Source organism: Haliotis cracherodii, unplaced genomic scaffold (assembly GCF_022045235.1).
Source record: "Haliotis cracherodii isolate W230 unplaced genomic scaffold, xgHalCrac1.p SCAF_9, whole genome shotgun sequence".
NCBI lineage: Eukaryota > Metazoa > Mollusca > Gastropoda > Lepetellida > Haliotidae > Haliotis > Haliotis cracherodii.
In genome coordinates this window covers 19,183,582-19,204,830 of record NW_027266343.1, presented here as the reverse complement: position 1 = coordinate 19,204,830, position 21,249 = coordinate 19,183,582, and the positions used below count along the sequence as shown (strand labels likewise).

General features: G+C 42.5%; 1 protein-coding gene across 1 annotated transcript; it reads right to left on the bottom strand.

Annotated features, from left to right (window-relative positions):
- Positions 1 to 2,062: 2,062 nt before the first annotated feature.
- On the bottom strand, positions 2,063 to 20,142 carry LOC139451785 (stabilizer of axonemal microtubules 2-like). Its single transcript, XM_071233092.1, has 10 exons — positions 20,093 to 20,142; positions 18,808 to 18,901; positions 16,975 to 17,123; positions 15,125 to 15,302; positions 13,755 to 13,844; positions 12,200 to 12,403; positions 11,112 to 11,262; positions 5,772 to 6,046; positions 4,965 to 5,208; positions 2,063 to 3,037 (listed from the first exon to the last, which is right to left on the bottom strand). The coding sequence occupies exons 1-10, from the start codon at positions 20,140 to 20,142 to the stop codon at positions 2,727 to 2,729; spliced, it is 1,746 nt and encodes a 581-aa protein (XP_071089193.1). The 3' UTR covers positions 2,063 to 2,726.
- Positions 20,143 to 21,249: the final 1,107 nt, after the last annotated feature.

Sequence of the window (21,249 nt, the reverse complement as noted above, 5' to 3'; positions counted from 1 at the left end):
TGAAGCATAGATTGTTAAGTACTGTGTCCCCTATGAAAATATAGACTCGACTGGCACGTTCAGCACGAAAATATCGCTTGTCAAGCACGGAGTTCCCCTATCTCATGCCTAACGTGAACTTGGACCATCAGTAGCTGAAGTGTATCTGTTTATTAGCAATGTCTAAACAAGTACTGTTGTCAACTTTTCAGATCCATTATACTTCAGAAATATTCATAGTGTATGCCTCACTTTAAGGACAACATTACCTTGACCAAGGGCATCTTCCCGAGGCAAGAGAGTTAACTGACTATAAAAGTCCAGTTTCCACCCTTGCCGAACTAGCCTGGTATTATGGAGTTACATTTTGGCTGGACTAAAGAGTCTATGCACAGTCCAAACAAAATCAGGGCGCCGCCATTTTGTTTGAAACAAATGCAAGTGATACAAGGGGTGGAATCTGATTGGCCCAAAGGAGAGGCTTAGACGGGACATAGCACGTAATGACCACTGGTGGCGCTACGATCGAGCCAAGTTATTCCAGCCTAGTTCGGCAAGGGTGGAAACTGGACTTTTAAAGTCAGTTAACTCTCTTGCCTCGGGAAGAGGGACCAAGGGAGGTACACGCATTTCTCTGAAAATAGGATACTATGTTGACCAACCCGTCTTTCCGATACAGGGATTTGTGGCCAATATATACCTTGCGATTCATTTCTGTAACTGTTGAGTAAATACCCGTTTACATGCTTGTCTTTGCTATACATGTGCATAATCATTTTAATGCACGCATATGCAATAATACGTATGTATGTAATTGTTAAGATGAATATGAGACCCGTGAAAATCCGGAGTAGAGTAGGTCTTCAGCAACCCATGCTTGCCGTTAGGGGTGACTTTGCCTGTCGTAAGAGGCGACTCACTGGATCGGGATGGAAGGACGGCGTTTGTTTTGGTGGCGACGTAGAATGTATATAATACACAAGTAAGCAAATAAGAGCATGCAACGGGCAATAAGCGAGAGTCTTCGAACATATAGATTTGTCCACTGGTAACCGTTTGGTGTCGTCACGTTTAAGCACTCGGTCATACTCAGCAGGCCAACGTATACAGCCTCTGTATATTCATAGTCAAAAGGGTGTAATTCTCTTATATTTCTTCGCACATTTAAGTCATAAAAGAGATGTTACACTGAAAAGAAAAATGGACAAATCTCTCGTGGCATTTGCTACATATTATTTGAACTCGACGTAAAGACAAAACATCATGGCTTATCTCCCTTTGGCCATAATCGTTAAGTCTGTGGCTTGCGAGTGCTTGTGACAATATTTTATCACAGCGGCCAGGATTTAATGATTGTTTGTCAATAGAATTAATTGAAATTAAACGAGACGTTTACAACTTGGATCGAACCCTCGACATTTGTTTAGTGCTGATAACCCAAGGATTTAAATCAGATGACTTGGGGATTCGACCCCACAACCCGCGGATTTTGGCATAACAGGGACGCAGCGAGTTGTGGCCATATTAAATCTCTTGTCTACAGCGTCGTGCAGGTTTATCACCTCGTGGCCGTGACTTTGGCAACGTCACTCAGTGAGAGATGTTTAGTGTATGGCACGTGTCAGCCTCTAGGTACTGTAATGCGTTCGCTCGTCACGTGAAAGTCGGGTTTGAATCCAAGATAAACATTTATGGTGTCTCCCGCCATGTCATTTGCTGTAATATTGTTCAACATTGTATTAAACAACACTCACTCACGTATTGAATATATAGAGAATCTCCCCCAACTGTCTCTTACATCAACAGGGGTGTACAAATACTAGTATTGTGAAACTTTTAGTAACTTTTTTAACCGATGAGGTCACAATAGCCTTCATTGTAGCATCTCACCCAAGCGATATATCCCGTGGAAGCCACTTTTGGATGATAAATACTATTAAAAACACCATGAATTCGTTGAGATGACATCATGTGATAATTAAAAACAAACAAAAGAAAACATGTGAAAAAATAACGTGTTACGTCTTTATTTGGGCGAATGATTCAACATTTCACCTTATAAATCAGACTAGCTGCATAATAAAGATACCATTTGCTGTGTCAAACAAATGATCGTTTTAGAAACCATTGCCACATAATATATTGGAAGCAGATTTATGGCTCATTCGGTATATCTATCCAATTTCTAAACCATTATAGTATATACTGATGACTAAAAGCTGTTACTAATAGCGTTTTGTAATATATCATTGTATACTTGTATAAACAACCGGTCCGTGTAAAGACAATGTTCTCTTTTGTAAAAACTGTATCAAAATAGAATGCTCAATGAAATGGTTCAGAAATGATCATGAGAAACTCGCATGTAAATTATACAGGTTAAGTCTTAATTTACATTGCAAGGCACTGAATACTCGACCGACACTCACGTTTTTTCAAGCACATTGATAGCTGTTCAGTAAACAAGAACACAATAGTACAATATAAAAAAACCCAACTCGTTGAAATCTACATGAGCTCATTAAATGTTATACGAAGTTTAGACATGCCAATTCCATTCCACTGTGTTTGCAAATTATTAATTTAAAATCTTTCACAAAATTTAAACATCTTATACAAAACCACATAATCGGATTAATGACAGCTGAATAAAACATGCATTGTCGAATCGATCATCGAAAAATATACGTTCACAATTTGTTATTGGGGAACTTTGAAATCACGTGTACAGTATCCTTCCGCCAGGATTAATTACTTGCTACCTCGCCGCTTGCGCCAACGTCGATGCCAGAGTCTTTTGACACATTGACTGTGCTGTTGGTACTTGTCTCTGTTGGAGATAATTTGGTTTCAGCATTACAAGGGACACAGGTTAATGCGGGGCAATTCTTCAAACCAGGCGGGCTCCTGCCCAAAGATGATGGACTACTTTTTGGCCGCGCAACACCACCAGTATAAGTGTTCCTATACGTTGTTTGGAAGCACATGTTTGTTCGCTGGTTTAGCCGCCGGTGCTCCGAGACATGCCGACACAGCTCTGCTCTCTTTGTCTGCTCCCCTGTCAACATAATAAATATACTCATAGTGAATAAAATGGAACAATAAGCAATGCATCTATTCAACCTTGGCTTAATTGCGTCTCTTTGCAATTCAGACTTAGTTGTACTTTATTCAAAGTTAAGGCTTTGGCTTAATACAAGCAAATGGTCAATTTGAAAGAACCCAAACAAATTATCTTATCAAACAAAACGCTTCCTTTTGTTCTGTTCTGCATTCACTGTTATCTGTATACATGTATGTAGGGTACAGAAAACTACGTTTATTACGAACTGGATTTTTGGTCCCAGCCATTTGCTGCATATATGCTGTATGAATGTTTATAACGAATTACGGTTGTAACGAACTAAAATAAGTGGTCCCTTTGAGTTCGTTATAACCATAGTTTACTGTATTGGCAAATTTCTTCCCAAAGGTTGTCTTTACTATCTTCAGTTAACAATGATGCTGTGCGAAATTTGTCGATTTATATTTATCATGCTGTCAATTAGAAATTAATTCATATTTTTTTACAACCGGACCGCCTCCATAGAGGTAGAACATCTGCCCGGAGAGTTGAAGATCCGGGGTTCGCTCCCGGCCGCGTCATACTAAAAGACGTTAAAAAATTGGTACTTGTTGTTACCCTTCCTGGCGCTCGGCATTAAGGGGCTAAACAAGGACTGGTCGACTCGGAGTCAGTATACTGTGTCTGAGTAGGGTATTCGTGTTAAACTGCACTAGCACCATTAAATCGGCATTAGTTGGGAGTAGCACATGTAGCCAAAGACACACACACACAAACAAACACACGTGCATGCAGGTGGCTATATAATACTCGTAAGTGCAATAATCTTGGACGCCACGTTAAACACCATTTCACCTCACCTTATACAACCGCTTCCTGCATGCTTTATGCAATGGGTCTGTTGCCTCACAGTTTTCTATAAATAAATTATCTGTCTGACTCACTTCTTCCAAAAGGTTGTTAATCTGTCTGCTTGTATCTATACAGTTTAGTGATGATCCGTTGCAGAATGGGTTCGAGTCCCAGATTGACATGTTTTTCTTCCTTCATAAGTAAGCACGTGTAACCAATGAGCCGTGTTATTCGGTTGACAACACACAGATCATTGTCGATTTCGTTCTCCCACCCTTTTTTAGCTCTATGTAAATATAAAAGAGTCGAACTTATGGCCATGTTTCTGTCAGCTACCAACGATGGCATGAATCCATGGCAGAATATGTATCTACTATCTTGTACCAGTGGAATGTAGGGTTACATACAGCCTGACCTAGCCATCTTCCCGAGGCAAGGGCATTAACGGACTATGAAAGTCCAGTTTCCACCCTTGCCGAACTAGGCTGGGATTATGGAGTTACATTTTGGCTGGACTAACGAGTCTATGCAGAGTCCAATCAAAATCGCGCACCGAAATCGAAATCCGGTTCGTAAACTGTCGTGCAGATTTTGGTCGATTGCAGGATTTGCAAAACATGTGCAGCGCCAACTCGTTGTCAGCAGATATTTTCCAAATCTTTTCATGTTTTTAGTTAAGGTGCTCACGTGATTTCATTCATTTCGTGATATAAGACCCGTTTTATCACAATATAGATCTTGATTAACGATCAGATCGCCCTGACTGGGTCCCACCATTTTGTGCGAAGCGAACGCAAGTGATACGTGGGCAGGAATCTGATTGGTCCGTAGGAGAGGCTTAGAAGTGGCATAACTGGTAATAGCCACTGGTGGCGCTACGATCGAGCACAGTAATTCCAGCCTAGTTCGGCAAGGGTGGAAACTGGACTTTTAAAGTCAGTTAACACTTTTGCCTCGGGAAGATGGACCTAGCAAGAGAGGTTCTGTTCTAATCGCCCTTGCAAAGTTTGCCAACCTGGATAAGCAGGTTAGGGTTTATGTCTAACTTGGCCAAATACTGTCTCCTCACCCCGATAGTGACTCTGCTGTGTTGATAAATAAGCCATTTGCTCTTTGGGTGCTGCATACTCCCTCTTAGGGGTGTAGGATGAGGCTGGACGGGCGTTCTTCCACGCCCCATAGCTCTCCCTATACACAGTGTTGCCGTCCCCACTGGAGTCACCATTCACATGCGTGATCATGTCTTTGCCTGCCTCACTCGGAACTTTAGGAATGGCAGGGGATTGTTTAGGTGTTCGATTTTGGTAATCCATCTGAAACGAAAATGCGTATGTGATGAATTCGGTCTGCCTATACTTGACGGTTTGGTCAGTTGGATTCTGCTGAATGTCCCGAACTAGTGTCTGCATGGATTTATCAACTGGCTAAACACAAACACCATCATTATCCTCCAAAGTGCAGAAAAAAATGTGAAGAGTCTTATTTCCCCACCAACAAACACAACTGGGCACACACTGATCTCGGCCTTTCAGCTTTATCATGTACTGTTTGGAGCAAATTCACGGTTGAGGTAAAAATTGGGCTGTATACATTGTGATGATGGAGTGAATCGACCCTGGGTCTTTGGTGTGATGTGCGAACTCTTTATACACAAGAGGTTGTTGCTCAAGTGTAAGTGGTTCATGTTTTTCTTCAGACAATAGGCAGAAAAACAAATGGCTAGAAATGGGGGCGATTTTTTTATGTTATTTTATTAACAGTTACGAAGGATGGAGGTTTTTCTCATTCCTTTTCCCAATACGGCGGAAGGTATTCTGTATTCTATCTGTCACGAGAGATTTAATGAAACTGGCTTAAGTTCCCTTGACCCACTGACCATGTACGTTGTGCTCAGAGGCAGCCTGCCTTGGGGTAACGTGTACTCGGCCTTTCTGGCCCACAAGGGGTTCTCTCTGGGCTGAACCGGCCACGACTTGTATGTTCTTGACACCGTCGTCTCTTTGGCGAAGGGAACGTCGGCGACGACGACAGTGGTCTCTGGGGGACGACAACTCGGCTCCCGCCTCGCGTTCTTATGTTGCTTGTAGTCTGCCATGAATGTTGTCAAGGCCTTAAACGGTGGCTGCCTTTTCGGGTAAGTATCTGGTCTCGCTGGAACAGAAAGGTGAGAACTTGGTCAGCAGATGCTCTGTTATGTAACACTTAGTGCTGACGTCGCAGTTTCAGAAATGTTTATTAAAATTAAAAGTGTTTTATGATCTCATTGCACTGAATAAGGTCCAGAAGCTCGGTAACCACTTCACTAATCTCACCATATTTCGCAAGCTTAAACACTGTATACCATCCGAGTTACACGTAGGCCCATACACGTAACTATTTTAGTATCAGGCAACCGATTTGAAAAGAGAGATTTGATCAGACTGGTCAGAAAGATTTACTTTTACCCACTGTACATTGATTTATTGGCCTAAGTCTACTGACGTTTAGTCCGCAACAGTTCAAGTATTGCATATTTTTATAATTTTATCGACTGTTTGTCATGACGAATTAGCATTGAGACAGTCTGGCCCTGTCTGTCCCTGACGAAGGGGATTGTATCTATACTTCTTATGATGAAGAGTTATATAAATGATCGGAGGGGGTTTGTAGGGGATATATAAATAATGAAAAACAGGGACCAGCGAAGTGACAAAGTACATGTATGTGTCTTCCATGAGCTGTAAGATTGCAATTCCTGAAGGGGAAGTTAGGAACTAAAGCAACAAGCCAGCGGTAGGGACATCAAAAATATCGCAATGATTCCGTGACACATGGATTTGACAGATAGAAGACAGGGAGATTCGGCACCAAGGCTACAAAGTGGAACACGTTTCGACTGCTGTCCGAGCAATCGTCTGATGGAAGACAATCACCTATGTACCTGACTGGCCACCACGTCTGCACTCTGCACCTAGAACGGAGTTGTCGTCAAGTTATGACGCGGGAGCCGCCATGTTGGTGATACCGGAAGTCAACCAACAACCGAGAGGAGCTGACGTCATTGACGATGACGTCAGAGCATTGTTCTATTGAAATAGCAATCTCAATACACAGTGGTAGCGAGCACTAAGATCTTGATTTGAATGAAATTCAATCGGATGGTCGGATGGAAATGGGTTAACGAAACCAGTTTAGGACAGGACGTGGCTCCCTGTTATAGTTGTTGTCGAATAACATTAACATGTTTTTCATAATTATTTATGTATTTCGTATGTACGCATGTCATTATACACATGTAAGACAAAGGTAAAGTTTGTTTTAATAGTTTGGTTACATGTTTCCAACGATTAATCATCCCCATGGCCCCTACCCCATGTAATTTTCTCAAACCCATAACAAACAATTAAGGCACGACGCCAGGTGTCGTGCAATAAAGGGCATGTGTAGCCTTTCTTGGTGTTTGTTAAAATACACCTAATTATAACCTCGCTGTACGAGGTGATATGGGTTGGTTAGACACCCCTAATACAAAGTTTATATTGAGGCTGTAAGACTTGAAAGGGCATCTGATTCCAGACTTATTTAAAAAATCTACTCCTGGTCAGAAACTAAAGGTATATCCTGGGAAAGCAAAGTTTTTTCACAGTATTGAACTGAACTCTTGACTCCCTTCACAAGCCCCTTGGGTGGATTTTATGTAGAAAAAACTATGCACCTGAAAGGAGCGGATTATAACAACTGGTTCCAGTCTCAGCCAACGCTCAAGACATAGAAGCTTTTTAAATACGTTTTACTCCCATTTGACAAGCATAGTAACCTCTCTTCGCTGTGGTTCTCTTAAACTAGAAATAGAAACAGGCAGATACGGCAATCCCCTACTCCTCCAACAGAAAGATTCTGTACCAAATGTGTCGAAGACGAAAACATGTTCTACTACAATGTCCATTCTATAATGATATTCGCATCAATGAATTGCCGAGTATATATTTAATAATCCTGCTTTCACAAAATGCAAAACTTGTATCAATGCAAAATGCCTCAGCTATCGCCGAATGTGATTTTGAATGTATGCCCCGCGAAATCGCTTTTTTTTACACTTACTGTACATTTTATAATTATGCTAAAAACTAGAAGTTGTGTCTCCTCGGCCTTTATTGGCCCTGCATAAATATATAAACTTTTTATGATGTATATGACTTAAATAAACAATTTCATTCATTCATTCATTCATTCATTCATTAACGATATTATCATGCACGCACCTCACTGTTGCAGTTGTAGTAGCAGATGTATTTAATTATGCTAAACAGTATGTAAAGCTTTCCCGAAAGGCTTGCATCAGGCCGGTCTGTAATTTCAGAATATTCGCGTTTGTTTACAAGAGAAAAGTCCGGTCACGTGATATGCAAATTAGCCTGTGGCGGTTGTGTTATGCTTAGTCACCACTGCGCCGGAGCATGATCTATAATTAGTATTAATTACACAGGTAATACTAACAGTTCACATGTCATATAACAGGTGTATTGTAATCTATTGTAAACTACACCCAGCGCCCGTAATGTCCTATAAACTTAAATGACTGATTTGACGACGGTTGAAATATGGTGGAAATGTTCCTGATAAATTGTAAATTGATAAAAGTAAATATTAATGTCTCACCTTACTATATGTACACAACACGGTCACGACAGAAACGTACGTACATGTAGCAATCTGGTCGTATTGTCAATAGTTTTAGGGGTCAGCTGGTCTGTGGTATTTAAACAATAGCGACGTGATGGAAAATATAGATCCGACTTTGCCAACACTGACTGTACCACACTGGGCGAATGATTTGCTTGCTTTACGACCGTTCGAATGTTTACTAATGTCAAGGTCACGTGCGCTGTAAGAAGCTGTCGGATTGAACGGGGCTCGGTATTGAATGGGTGAGGTTTTAGGACGCTCCATCAAGGCGGATGACACAATGAATGGGCTTCACTCATTGTACCCATGTTGGGACTCGAACCGAGTCTTCCTGCCTTCGGTGTAACGAGCGAACGTGTTTTAAGGAATCTCCTGGTTATCCCACTGTCCCTGGAGTTCATAAAGCGGACCTTCAATATTCCGGTGTCGGCACCATACCTCCGGGATTTTATCAAAGTGATAAACGTCTGAGACCTGAATTAGTTTGGGAATTCCCCACACAACAAGCTGGAAAATTATGTTACATACACATATTTTAGTTATACCGGGGGACCAACACCTTCCCGAGGCAAGGGAGTAAGTTAACTGCAAAAGTCAAGTTTCCATGCCGAAACTGGTCTTTTATAGTGAAAGTCATGTTTCCACGTGGAAAGTGGACTTTTTATAGTCAGTTACCTCCCTTGCCTCGGGAAGATGGGGGATCAAGTAAAACATGTAAAACGATGCAGGCTAACCTTCTTTTGTGGACAAAAAACAAGGATACAATTTTGTCTGGAACGAAAGTCTTGCGAAATGCATTGTTTCGATCCTGTATCGATCTTTGACAAGGAGTTCAAAGACTTTATTGCGACGCGTGGAGTTTGACTTGACTTACAAACTCTAAAAGCGGGAAGTAGTGGCATTGTATTTTATCCTCCGAAAAACTGCACGGCTTCCACAGGAGATATCACTTGCAGAAGATTGTGACGTCTTTGGTTACTATCGGTTACATCGGTTAAAACTTTTGTCGACTTGTATTGATGTAATTGATATCAAAAGACACTTGGGTGAGACTCTCTATACAATGTGAAATCCGTTGACAGCGTTTAACAGTGGAAACATACAGCTTTTCGACTGTCGTAAATCTGCATGTTATTGTATGACCCTTAAAGACAGACCTATGTAAAACGGGCACCTGCATGTGCATGGCTCGCCTAAATAAGTAGCCAAAATCACCCCAGGAATCTGAAGTTCCAATTACAACAGTGGAATTGTGTGCCTTTTAAAAATATATTCGATTATAATGGAGAAATTATGACTTCTACTTATTCAGTTCGGTTCTACTTTTGTGACGTCACCACGTAATGGCTTCTTGGTCAGGAGTACGAACTTCGCGTAAAGAAAAGACATATGATTGAGTTTAATGTAACGATTGGTAGTCACACTTATGCTGAAATCGAACGACGGTACTATTGGCGATTGTACTGAAGGATGACATGGTTGCGAAATTTGGTGGCCCAGGCGTCTAAGGCGCCGCCATTCGCTGTGCAGAGTTGCGTCCCTTGATTGTGGGTTCGAATCACGGTTCGCCCCGATTATGTTTCTAGGTTTGTCAGCACCATACCCGTGCTCGTGGGTTTCACCGAAGTGGTAAACGTCTAGGACCTGCATCACTTCGGGCTTTCCTCCCACATTAAGCTGACACGCCGTGATATAACTGGAATATTGTTAAAAGCGGCGTTAAACCCAACTCACTCACTAAAGAACACCCAATATTTTCATTTGACTATAAATCCGTCATGACACATTAACTATAGTCACGTGAAAACAAGGTGTTCCTAAATTTATTTCTTGTGAGGAGTATATACTTGGGCGGGTGTTTGACAGTACAAATGACATGCACTTCCACAACTGTTTCGATCAGATCTGCTGATACCAGTGGATTTACAGTTCTGTCACAGAATCAACCTCGACGCCTATGTCCTCATCTTCCCGAGGCAGAGGGAGTTGACTGACTGTCATAGACCAGTTTTCATCCTTGCCGAATTAGGTTGGAATTATTGAGTTATATTTTGGCTGGACAAACGAGTCTATGCATAGTCCAATCAAAATCGCGTAACGAAATCGACATCCGGTTCGTTAACAACATGGAATTCAACGTACAGATTTCGGTCGACTGCAGGATTTGCAAAGAATGCGTACCGTCTACTTTGCGTCGACAGATAGTTCCCAAATATTTTCATATTTTTTAGTCAAGGTGCCTACGTGAACTGATGCACTTCGCGAGGAAAGACCCGTTTTATTACAATATAGATCTTGATAATCGATCTGATCGTCTTGATTGGGCGTCGCCATTTTCTTTGAAGCAAAGGCGGGTGATATGAGAAGTGGAATGTGATTGGTCCATAGGAGGGGCATAGATGGGACATAACTCGATATATCCACTGGTGGCGCTACGATCGAGTCCAGAGTTCGGCAGGGTTGAAACTGGACTTTTATTGTCAGTTAACTCCCTTGCCTCGAGAAGATGCCATGTTCTAGACATCACAGATGGCGTCAGTAATAATGGTACCTATAGCTTTTCTTGGTGCAGGCGTTGGTTTCTTGGTGAAGTTTGATTTGTAGGTGGTGGTGCTGTCGAACGGCCCATCGGGCTGGATCTCGTTGTCCTCCTGGATGATAACTGATGGCCGCTCCACGTTCTTGTGTGCTGGGAAGCTGTCCTGCAGAGAGACATGGATTTGGTGTCGGTTTACGTCGTAGTAAGAACTATTCTAGCTTCGTCACGGCTTCCTGTACATGATCGAACCTGGACCTGGCAAACCAGTGATTGATCACTGTCGGGGTACAATGCACGCAGTCAACAAAGCATGATCACTGGAAGTATTCATTTGCCTCTTTCGACAAACTTTGATTGGTGTTTAACGCCGCACTCAGCAATATTCCAGCTGATTTCACACAAGAGTGAGTGAGTGAGTGAGTATGGTTTTACGCCGCTTTTGCAATATTCCAGCAATATCACGGCGGGGGACACCAGAAATGGGCTTCACACATTGTACTTTCACACAAGACTTGGCACAAGCAGGCCATACAAACGATCAGCCAATCTTATTCATTTTCTTTGTTTGTTGTTTAACGCCGTACTCAGCAATATTCCAGCTATATGACGACGGTCTGTAAATAATCGAATCTGGACCAGACAATCCAGTGATTGACACCATGAGCATCGATCTACGCAATTGGGATACGATGACCGGCATCAACCAAGTCAGCGAGCCTGACCACCCGATCCCGTTAGTCGCCTCTTACGGCAAGCATTATGACAAGCATGGGCTGCTCTTTCGGCAAGCATGGAACGTATTGTTGATAGATGAAAGTACTGCCAACAATCACGAGAATATAAAACGTAAAAATAACGAATATACTGACGGAAGTATGTAAGTGAAAGGTAAGGTGAAACCATGTGTTAAATGTTGTATGTGCTCCAGCCAGCTCCATGATTGTGGCTCCTGGTAATGTAGTGAACACACGTGACACAATAATGTTATTCCATAACATATTTTGTAGTTTGCCCATCCTAGCACGGTTAAGGGGCGCAACTCTCCACAGCTATAGACTTGTTGATTCCGTGTTTATATGAGGTTAATGATTTTTTCCTACCTGGCAGGTAGAGACATTCTTGCCATCTGTCGCCTTGGAGACCTCAATGCTCTCTACCGGCATGAAGAGTGGAGGCCTGCATGATCGGGCTAGTTCCGCCTCGTACGCCTCGAACGAACCCTGGTAAACAGACTGACTACTGAACTTGACCGTCGGCGACTCGTACACCCGGGTCGGCTTGAACGAATTGGCTGGTGAGAGTTTCTGTGAAAACACCATGTTGGTATGATGTGAGTTTTAGTATATAATGTAATAAATCCATAGTGTGTCTTTCTGGCACCTTAACAAAGAATTCAAACTTTATTTCTTGGAATGGCGTTGATTAGCGGGTTTAGTTTCAACGTACGGGCAAGCTATAATAAGCTATCCATTGATATATATCAAATAATATTTCTTTGTCACAAAGAAAATGGTAACCCCTCATACTATATACCTGCACATTATCTTAATAATCTAAAGGGCGGTCGGGTAGCCTAGTGGTTGAAGCGTTCCCTCGTCACGCCGATGACCCGGGTTCGACTCCCCACATGGATACAGTGTGTGAAGCCAACTTCTGTCCCCCGCCGTGATGAAGCTGGAATGTTGCTAAAGCGGCGTAAAACCAAACTCGCTCACTCTTGATAATCTTGTCACACTACATGAAGCATAATAAAATGTCCCTCGTTGCTTCTGAGAGAGACCGTTGTCTAGTGGCTAGAATGTTTGTTTGTTGTTTAACCCACTCAGCAACATTCCAGCTGTGAGACGGGGATCTGTAAATATTCGAATCTGGACCAGGCAATCCAGTGATTGATATCATGAGCATCGATCCACGCAATTGGGATACGACGACATGCATCAACCAAGTCAGCGAGCCTGACCACCCGATCCCGTTAGTCGCCTCTTACGACAAGTAAAGTCGCCTATTACGGGAAGAATTGCTGAAGATTTATCATAACCCGGATCTTCGCGGTTAGGACAGAATGAATTGATGCATTATTGGGTATAGACAGCTCTGACGGGTCAGTGGGAAATGACAAAAAAAAATGATTATTGAAAATAATATTCTCTAATCATGTTTGTTGAAGCATTCTAGATCTGTGCGAGCGTCACTATCCTAGTCATCCTCCTGTTGTAATGTAAATACTGCTTCTCTTTCTTGCTGTGCCTATTAAACGAACACAGCATGGCTTCGTATGTAAGACGGTAACAAATCTTATATACAACAAACGACGTTAAAGAACTCCCGATTCTTCCGTCATGACATCGTTGAGACACGACACTGTGTTAGTATATGAAGCGCACGTACAATCTGTGTTGCCGCAGTCTGTGGCTGTTTCACACTGGACAACAGTCAAGCTGTGACACAGGGATCTGTAAATAATCGAGTCTGGACCAGGCAATCCAGTGATTGATATCATGAGCATCGATACACGCAAATGGGATACGATGACATGCATCATCCAAGTCGGCGAGCCTGACCAGCCGATCCGGTTAGTCGCCTCTTTCGGCAAGCATGGGTTGCTGAAGATCAATTCTAACCCGGAGTCTTCACGGGGACAGCGGCCTGTGTTACCTGTTCCGTGTAATCCGAACTGTAGGTGGTCCTCAGGCGGGCCTTGGGCTGCGGGACTATATACTCGTCTTTCTGCTTGATGAGTGCGCGCTGAAAAACACGGCAAATTACTGATTAGATATTCCCGCTATATGACGGCGGTCAGTGCATAATCGAGTCTGGACCAGGTAGTCCAGTGACTGACATCATAAGCATCGATCCATGCCTCTTACGACAAGCATAGTCTCCTTTTACGGCAAGCATGGGTTGCTCAAGACCTATTCTACCCCGGATCTTCACGGGTTCATTGTTAAGTTGAACTGTACAGACACCATGTTTGTTTGTTTGTTTGCTTATTTGTTTAACGCCGCACTCAGCAATATTCCAGCTCTATGACGGCGGTCTGTAAATAATCGAGTCTGGACCAGACAATCCAGTGAATGACATCATGAGCATCGATCCACGCAATTGGGATACGATGACATGTATCAACCAAGTCAGCGAGCCTTACCACCCGATCCCTTTTGTCGCCTCTTACGGCACGCATTGGTTTCTGAAGACCTATTCTACCCCGGATCTTCACGGGTCACAGACACTATGTTAGTTTGGTTTAATGCTGCTTTCGGGTTATATTTCGGTTATATCACGGCGTGTCGGCTTCATGTGGGCGGAAAACGCACTATACACAACAGGTTGGGAGCTTGCAGGTAACGATAGGAGAGGGGACGAATCTGCGGCTCCTGGCACGGTCAAGGGGGACCACTGACATACGTAGATGATGTACCCGCAGACTGATTAAGAGCGAGAGGCTCGAGAAGGTTATTACGGTCGTCATTTACTTTGCTCTCGAATCTACTTTTCTCAGGTTTGTTTGTTTGCTTGTTTTAAAGAAAATATGTAATATATACTGGCGAAAGTGGAGCGTAAACGTATTCCCAATCAGTTATGTAATGTATATTCACATATTACTCTCTCTGGTAGGTTACCTTAAAATAACATTATAAACGTGCGAATGTGGCTAATTTATGCACAATGATATCTGTTAATCCTTGCACTTCTGTATATGCATGGCTAATCTCACAGATACGTCAGTTGCATTTCAGACCAACTTTACTGTAAGACATTTGTAAAGACTGAATCTGATGAAACAAATTTCTATGTTGTTTGGTATTGGCGCCAGCACCAAGCATATTTCATTGATAAACACGTTGATCCAGATTCATACACTAGGAGTCTGCATCCTTTCCTATGTAAAAAAAACACATGGAGATTATTCAATGAAAAGAATACAGGATTTTGCTGAAAAAATACACTCGCACCTGAATGGGTTCCTGATAGTTCGAGCTCTTACAACAAACTCGCCAAATAGTGCATGGTCTAAATTCTCTTACCTGTGTCACGGAAACCGAGCAATTCACACTGAAATCTTTTCCCGTATAAGTAATAATGTGGAGAAATACAGATCCCGTTTCGTCTTTGTTAACAGAAGCCCACCTGGCGCCTAAAGCCACACAATCGATATTTCGGCCATTGAACACCAAGCTGTGCAAATTCTGGGGATATCCCGTTCTGTGGCAGAGGAGAAACTATTTTGCCTTACAGGGTGCAAAAGCATTTTCTTCACTCTCGTTTCCCATATTTGTAAACTTTACTCATTTCCCTAAAACAAGGAAGTGTCTGGACCAGGGCTCGACACCTGGGAGTGTTGGCCTTTGTTAACCATTGTTAGCGCACTATAGTGAGGTTGGTTTACAGGTAGCTGTGAAGTCAGATAACGAAGTCAGATAACGAGGGCAGGTTTTAAACCTGGGCATGTGAAATGCATATTATTGACTTTATCTTCAGCTTGGAGGTTGGTAATAATTCATATGAAGACGCCAGGTGTTGAGCGTATTACTGCAATATGACTCCAGTCGATATGGTCATACATGACACTTGGAGCTAGCCAAATGGTATTCTTCTTTTTATACCGTTATGTACATTGACATCTGACACTTGTAATAAAAATTATATCTTTTCCTTCAAATACTACATTTTATAGAAATTATCTTTAAGAATGAAAAGTAGGTTTTCTGGTTTTATTCAAGACACATGCAGCATGTTTGTGTTGAAGTCAGGGACAGGAATATAGCCCATGCCTCTTTCACCATCATCGAGTGTCCAGAGTACTCAATATATATTATATCGCCATTCTGTCATAGATACCTTGGACTAATTCTCTGATATTTAATGCATAGGTCCATTTCAGATACGCTGGATAAGCGAAGCCTTAATGGAAATGAATAATATAATAAAAGGAAGTAAAATAGATTTACAAATGAGACGTAGGTTGGTCTTCACATCATCATTGTTAGTGTCAGAATATTAGGAGAAAATGTTTAATAATCTGATGTTCATTTATCATTTGGATTTGAATGTCGATACAGTTTATCGATGGCTTCATGTACCTAGCCGGTTTCGGTGTTGTCAGGTATCATCCGTGTATGAGAACGGGAGGGCGGGCTTCCATCTCACGGACGCGTCATACCAAAAGACTTTAAAACACGGTACTTGTCACCCAGCCTGGCGCTCGGCATAAAGAGCTACAAAGAACAGGTCGGCTTGGAGTGGTTGTTTTGTTTGTTTGTTGTCTAACGCCGCACTCAGCAATATTCCAGCTATATGACGGCGGTCTGCAAGTGATCTGGACCAGACAATCCAGTGATTGACATCATGAGCATCGATCCACGCAATTGGGATCGATGACATGCATCAACCAAGTCAGCGAGCCTGACCACCCGATCCCGTTAGTCACCACTTACGACAAGCATAGTCACCTTTACTCACTATGGTCTCGGCGAGATAGATAACCCTCTGCATTATATCTACATTCTCTATAGAATGGCGAGTCACTTTGGAATTGAGATATACACTGGAGACTGGAGGATTGCACTCTGGGAAACGAAGCCCATAAGTGTGTACACAAGGCCATGGCGATGGTGGTGGTGGTGCGGATATACGATTGGGTCTATATGTTATGCGTTATGAAGCAAAGTTAGCAGTTGTGAAGCTCTTTTAAAAAGAGTTTATACACAATAATTATCGCAATATGTTTACGAAAACTCATTGGTCGATAAAAACAAAGGCAAATCTGATCTTGCAGCTTGAACACCATATCTACACCTACTCACTGAAAATATCTAAAACCTATACAATAAAGGCAATTTGTGGATGGCGCACACATGTTTAGTGGATGATAAACCTTGTTCCTACTTTGCTTTCTTTCGCTGAGTGAGTGACGAAGTCCTTCCTGTAGAGAGACTGCATGTCCGTGACGGCGTTGGTCTCGTGCTTGGCAGTCACAGGCTTCAAGGGGTCCCTGGGGGGCTGGAACTCCCACCACTTGTAGGCCTGGCACAGACAACATAGCTCGTGTCACAGACAACACTGCCGTCTCACCCCTTGTATCAGATCTAACACACCGTACTCACCCCTTGTGTCAGATCTAGCACCGTACTCACCCCTTGTGTCAGATTTAACACACCGTACTCACCCATTGTATCAAATCTAACACACCGTACTCACCTCTTGTGTCAGATCTAACACACCGAACTCACCCCTTGTGTCAGATTTTACACACCATATCCGCCCCTTGTATCAGATCTAACGCACCGTACTCACCCCTTGTGTCAGATCCAACGCACCGTACTCACCCCTTGTGTCAGATCTAAGGCACCGTACTCATCCCTTGTGTCAGATCTAAGGCACCGTACTCACCCCTTGTGTCAGATCTAACGCACCGTACTCACCCTTTCTGTCAGATCTAACGCACCGTACTCTCCCCTTCTGTCAGATCTAACGCACCGTACACCCCCCTTGTGTCAGATCTAACGCACCGTACTCACTCCTTGTGTCAGACCTAACGCACCGTACTCACCGCTTCTGTCAGATCTAAGGCTCCGTCCTCACCCACGACTTAGGACAATACGTTACAGTTTGAGGAAAACCATAGAATGACCATCACTGATTATAACCCGGAATTTGATGTCTGGGAAATCAACTATTTTATAATATCTACATTTCACAGATCTCCAAAGATAAAGGTTGGTATGTTTTTGGTTTGCATTGTACTGCAGCTTCAATCATTTGCTGCCATCTACATGAACAGAGTTTTCCCGATCATATATCGTAATTCTTCACTGGGAAGCTAATCTGATTTGAAACCGAGCGAGTGAGCTACGGAAATATATGAATGAGTGCCCTTCATTCCCCTGGTTTATGACCTGAACCAATATATACTCATTAGCACAGCTGAAGCACAAATAACAAAATTGTCAGCGACTCCGTGATATGTGTAATGAATATAACAATTCGTCGAGGTTTCGATTCTTTGTACTGCGATATACGATAATCGTATCGTCAGGCCTTGAATCGATACAAAACTTAACACGTAGGGCTTCATCCATTCACTTACTTTCATGTGGCGTTAAACAACATCCATTTATTCACTTTCATGTGGCGTTAAACAACATCCATTTACTCACTTTCATGTGGAGTTAAACAACATCCATTTACTCACTTTCATGTTTACGTCATGTTCATGTGGCATTAAATAACATTCATATTAATCATCATCATGGCGGTGGGGTATTAAGCACTGAACACAAGTGGCCCAAGTCCCCTAATGGATACAACGTTAAGTTGACATAGCTGTTGGTGTATCGTATCTTGTATCGTACAGCGAAAAAGGTGTAGTATCGGCATATTGAATACATCACTTCAACATCTCCCGGGCCTGAGTCGGTGTGTGTGAAGTATTACAGTTTACTATCTGAAACAGTGTATACTATTCTCACATAAAACATGTTTCAGGCTATGCACAGATGCTAACTACAGTAAACTACGTTTATAACGAACACGCTTTTAAGAACTTACTTTTTTGTCCCGACTATTTGCTGTAGTTATGCTGTATATATGCACATAACGAACTACGGCTACAACGAACTAAAATAAGTGGTCCCTTTGAGTTCGTTATAACCGTAGTTTACTGTATACGCAGCAATTAACACAAATTTGTTATGACACTATACTTTACCTCCTGATATTCGGAGAGGAGATCTGCCGGATGGGCATTCTTGGACGCCTTGGACAAACGCCATGGAACTGGGTTGACCATCCGGTTGTGGAAACTGCATGGAGATAGACAAACAGGGATCAGTCTCATGTTGTTAGTGACAGTCACGTACATACAGACGCAGACATGTAGCACGTGATCACAGTGGTTAGTGTAAGGAGGAGGAATATACTCTGTACACTGAGTGAGTGAGTGAAGTAGGTTTCATTAATGTCACGGTAGGACAGATTCCTGTCTGAAGAGATCCCAAAGTGATGAAGATCTTGGGCGATTACCACTTTGGTAAAACCTACGATGGCATGGTGCCGTCTCACAAACCAAGGATCATTATCAAGATCCTGGCACCCCAAGGGACGTAACTGCACAGCGAATTGCGGGGCTTCAGACGACTGGACAATCTGTTCTCCCCAGAAGACTGAAGACTGTCTTCGGACTTATGAATAATTTAAATGAACCATGTATATGATAACTGATAATGTGAACTTTCTCCAAACTTTGCTCCAGACAGTACTGGAAAAAATAACTTGGCATCGGGTTTTACCAAATCCAAACTATCACTGGACTTTATGGGTCTCCGAAAAGGGATTTGTATCGCGGATAGATATTGTTCTGATGCAGCTACAAATCCAGATATTTATTATTTAAAACAATGCGCCTGGATTTAACAAACAAACAAACAAACAAAAACAAAAATATGCAACAATGTATTTCTTGTGGCAGTCAATTTCTTTTTTTTTTTTCAAAAGCATAATTATTTTCTTCAAGAATTTAGGGATTGTTGCCAATAGAATCCCAGTCGCATGGGGCGGGAATATATGCTGGTAAATATACTGCCGTGCAAAAGAAAGCGGCGTACAACCATGTTTGATGGTGCCTAAAAATGAGACAAACAAGAAATGGCTGTTCGATGGAGATGTATTTGATACGGGTATCTTAGGCGATATTACATGCTTCATATCAATGAGTATCTCACAGGTGATGTGCACGTGATGTTGCAATTTTACACTACACAGCAATGAGCAGAGTTTGAATTTTTTTTAATCCCGTGTGAATTTTTAAGTGTAACTCCCTTTTGGACGGCAGTTGAGATCTCCGGGAGAGTTATCTCACTGTACAGTCCTTGGGGTTGGGCCATTCCCAAACACCAAGAAAAGTTCTGTATTAGATGTCTATGATACAAAATACTCATGAACCCAATACATGGTCCAGCTAACACCATACACTCATTGTATTCCGAACAACCTACCAGATCTGTGTTTCCGCCACCAGATCACCGCTCGCTTGTCCCCCTCTCATCTATAACCGGAGGACGGGGTTTTCATTTAGATCAGTTCCTTCTCCTCCATTGAAGCCGTTGCGAAGTAGCTACTGTGACGTCATGGCATTGTTTCGTGTAGGTTTCTTAGCGACAATGGGTATAACGTCATTGATTTGTGCGACCTCAGTCTGACGTCACATCAACACATAAAATGACTGATTTTCAATCGTAGCATGTACCATCACTCGCTCCGTACATGGGGCAGTGAGAGCAGTAGAAATATGAACGTGACATTTTCAAAGAACTCTCGAACATAGTGTGTACCATTGCATCTAAACTTTGTTGTTGGTTTGTTGTCTAACGCAGCACTCAACAATATTCCAGCTGTATCGTGGCAGCCTGTAAATAATCGAAGCTGGGCTAGATAAACTAGTGATTGATATTAAGAGCAACGTCCCATGCCGTCGGGTGCGATGGTACGCAATAAACTAGGTCACCGTACCCATATGCTTTCCTCCCCCCCTGATAAACTGTTGGAAGCATTTAAAACCTCATTCACACACTCTGTGTAAATTAAATGATGAGTGAGTGTAGTTTAACGCCGCTTTGAACAATATTTCATTATATCACAGCGTGTCAGCTGGATGTGAAAGCAAATCCCGAAGTGATGCAGGTCCCACCAGTTTGGTGAAACCCACGAGCGCGCACCGGTGCTGACAAACATAGAAACATAATCAGGCAGAATCTAGTATTCGAATCCACGATCACAGGATTCTGGTGCGTCTAGGGGACGCAACTCTCCATAGCTAATTGCAACGCCTTAGAAGTGAAGACTCGTTCTCCGGATAATTAGACCGTTCAGGACACCACCATACTACTAATTCAAAAACATTCTATTGATAATCAATAGGATTGGGAAAATACCCGGGGAGCTTACTCGATCCTTTCCATTTCAATAGTACAGAATGATTAATAGTATTTCAATACATGCAGAGCGGTCGGGTAGCCTTGTGGGTAACGCGTTCGCTCGTCACGCCGAAGACCCGGGTTCGATTGCCGACATGGGTACAATGTGTGAAGCCCATTTCTTGTGTCCCCCGCCGTGATATTGCTGGAATATTGCTAAAAGCGGCGTAAAACCATAT

What these genes read in the sequence shown, in the direction of transcription:
- LOC139451785 (XM_071233092.1), bottom strand. Translation starts at nt 20,142, where the DNA reads ATGAGAGGGGGACAAGCGAGCGGTGATCTGGTGGCGGAAACACAGATC. An exon ending in TCCTCTCCGAATATCAGGAG is followed by an intron (nt 17,124 to 18,807) that starts GTAAAGTATAGT and finishes TGTCTGTGCCAG; the next exon opens with GCCTACAAGTGGTGGGAGTT. An exon ending in TGCACCAAGAAAAGCTATAG is followed by an intron (nt 6,047 to 11,111) that starts GTACCATTATTA and finishes TTTCTGTTCCAG; the next exon opens with CGAGACCAGATACTTACCCG.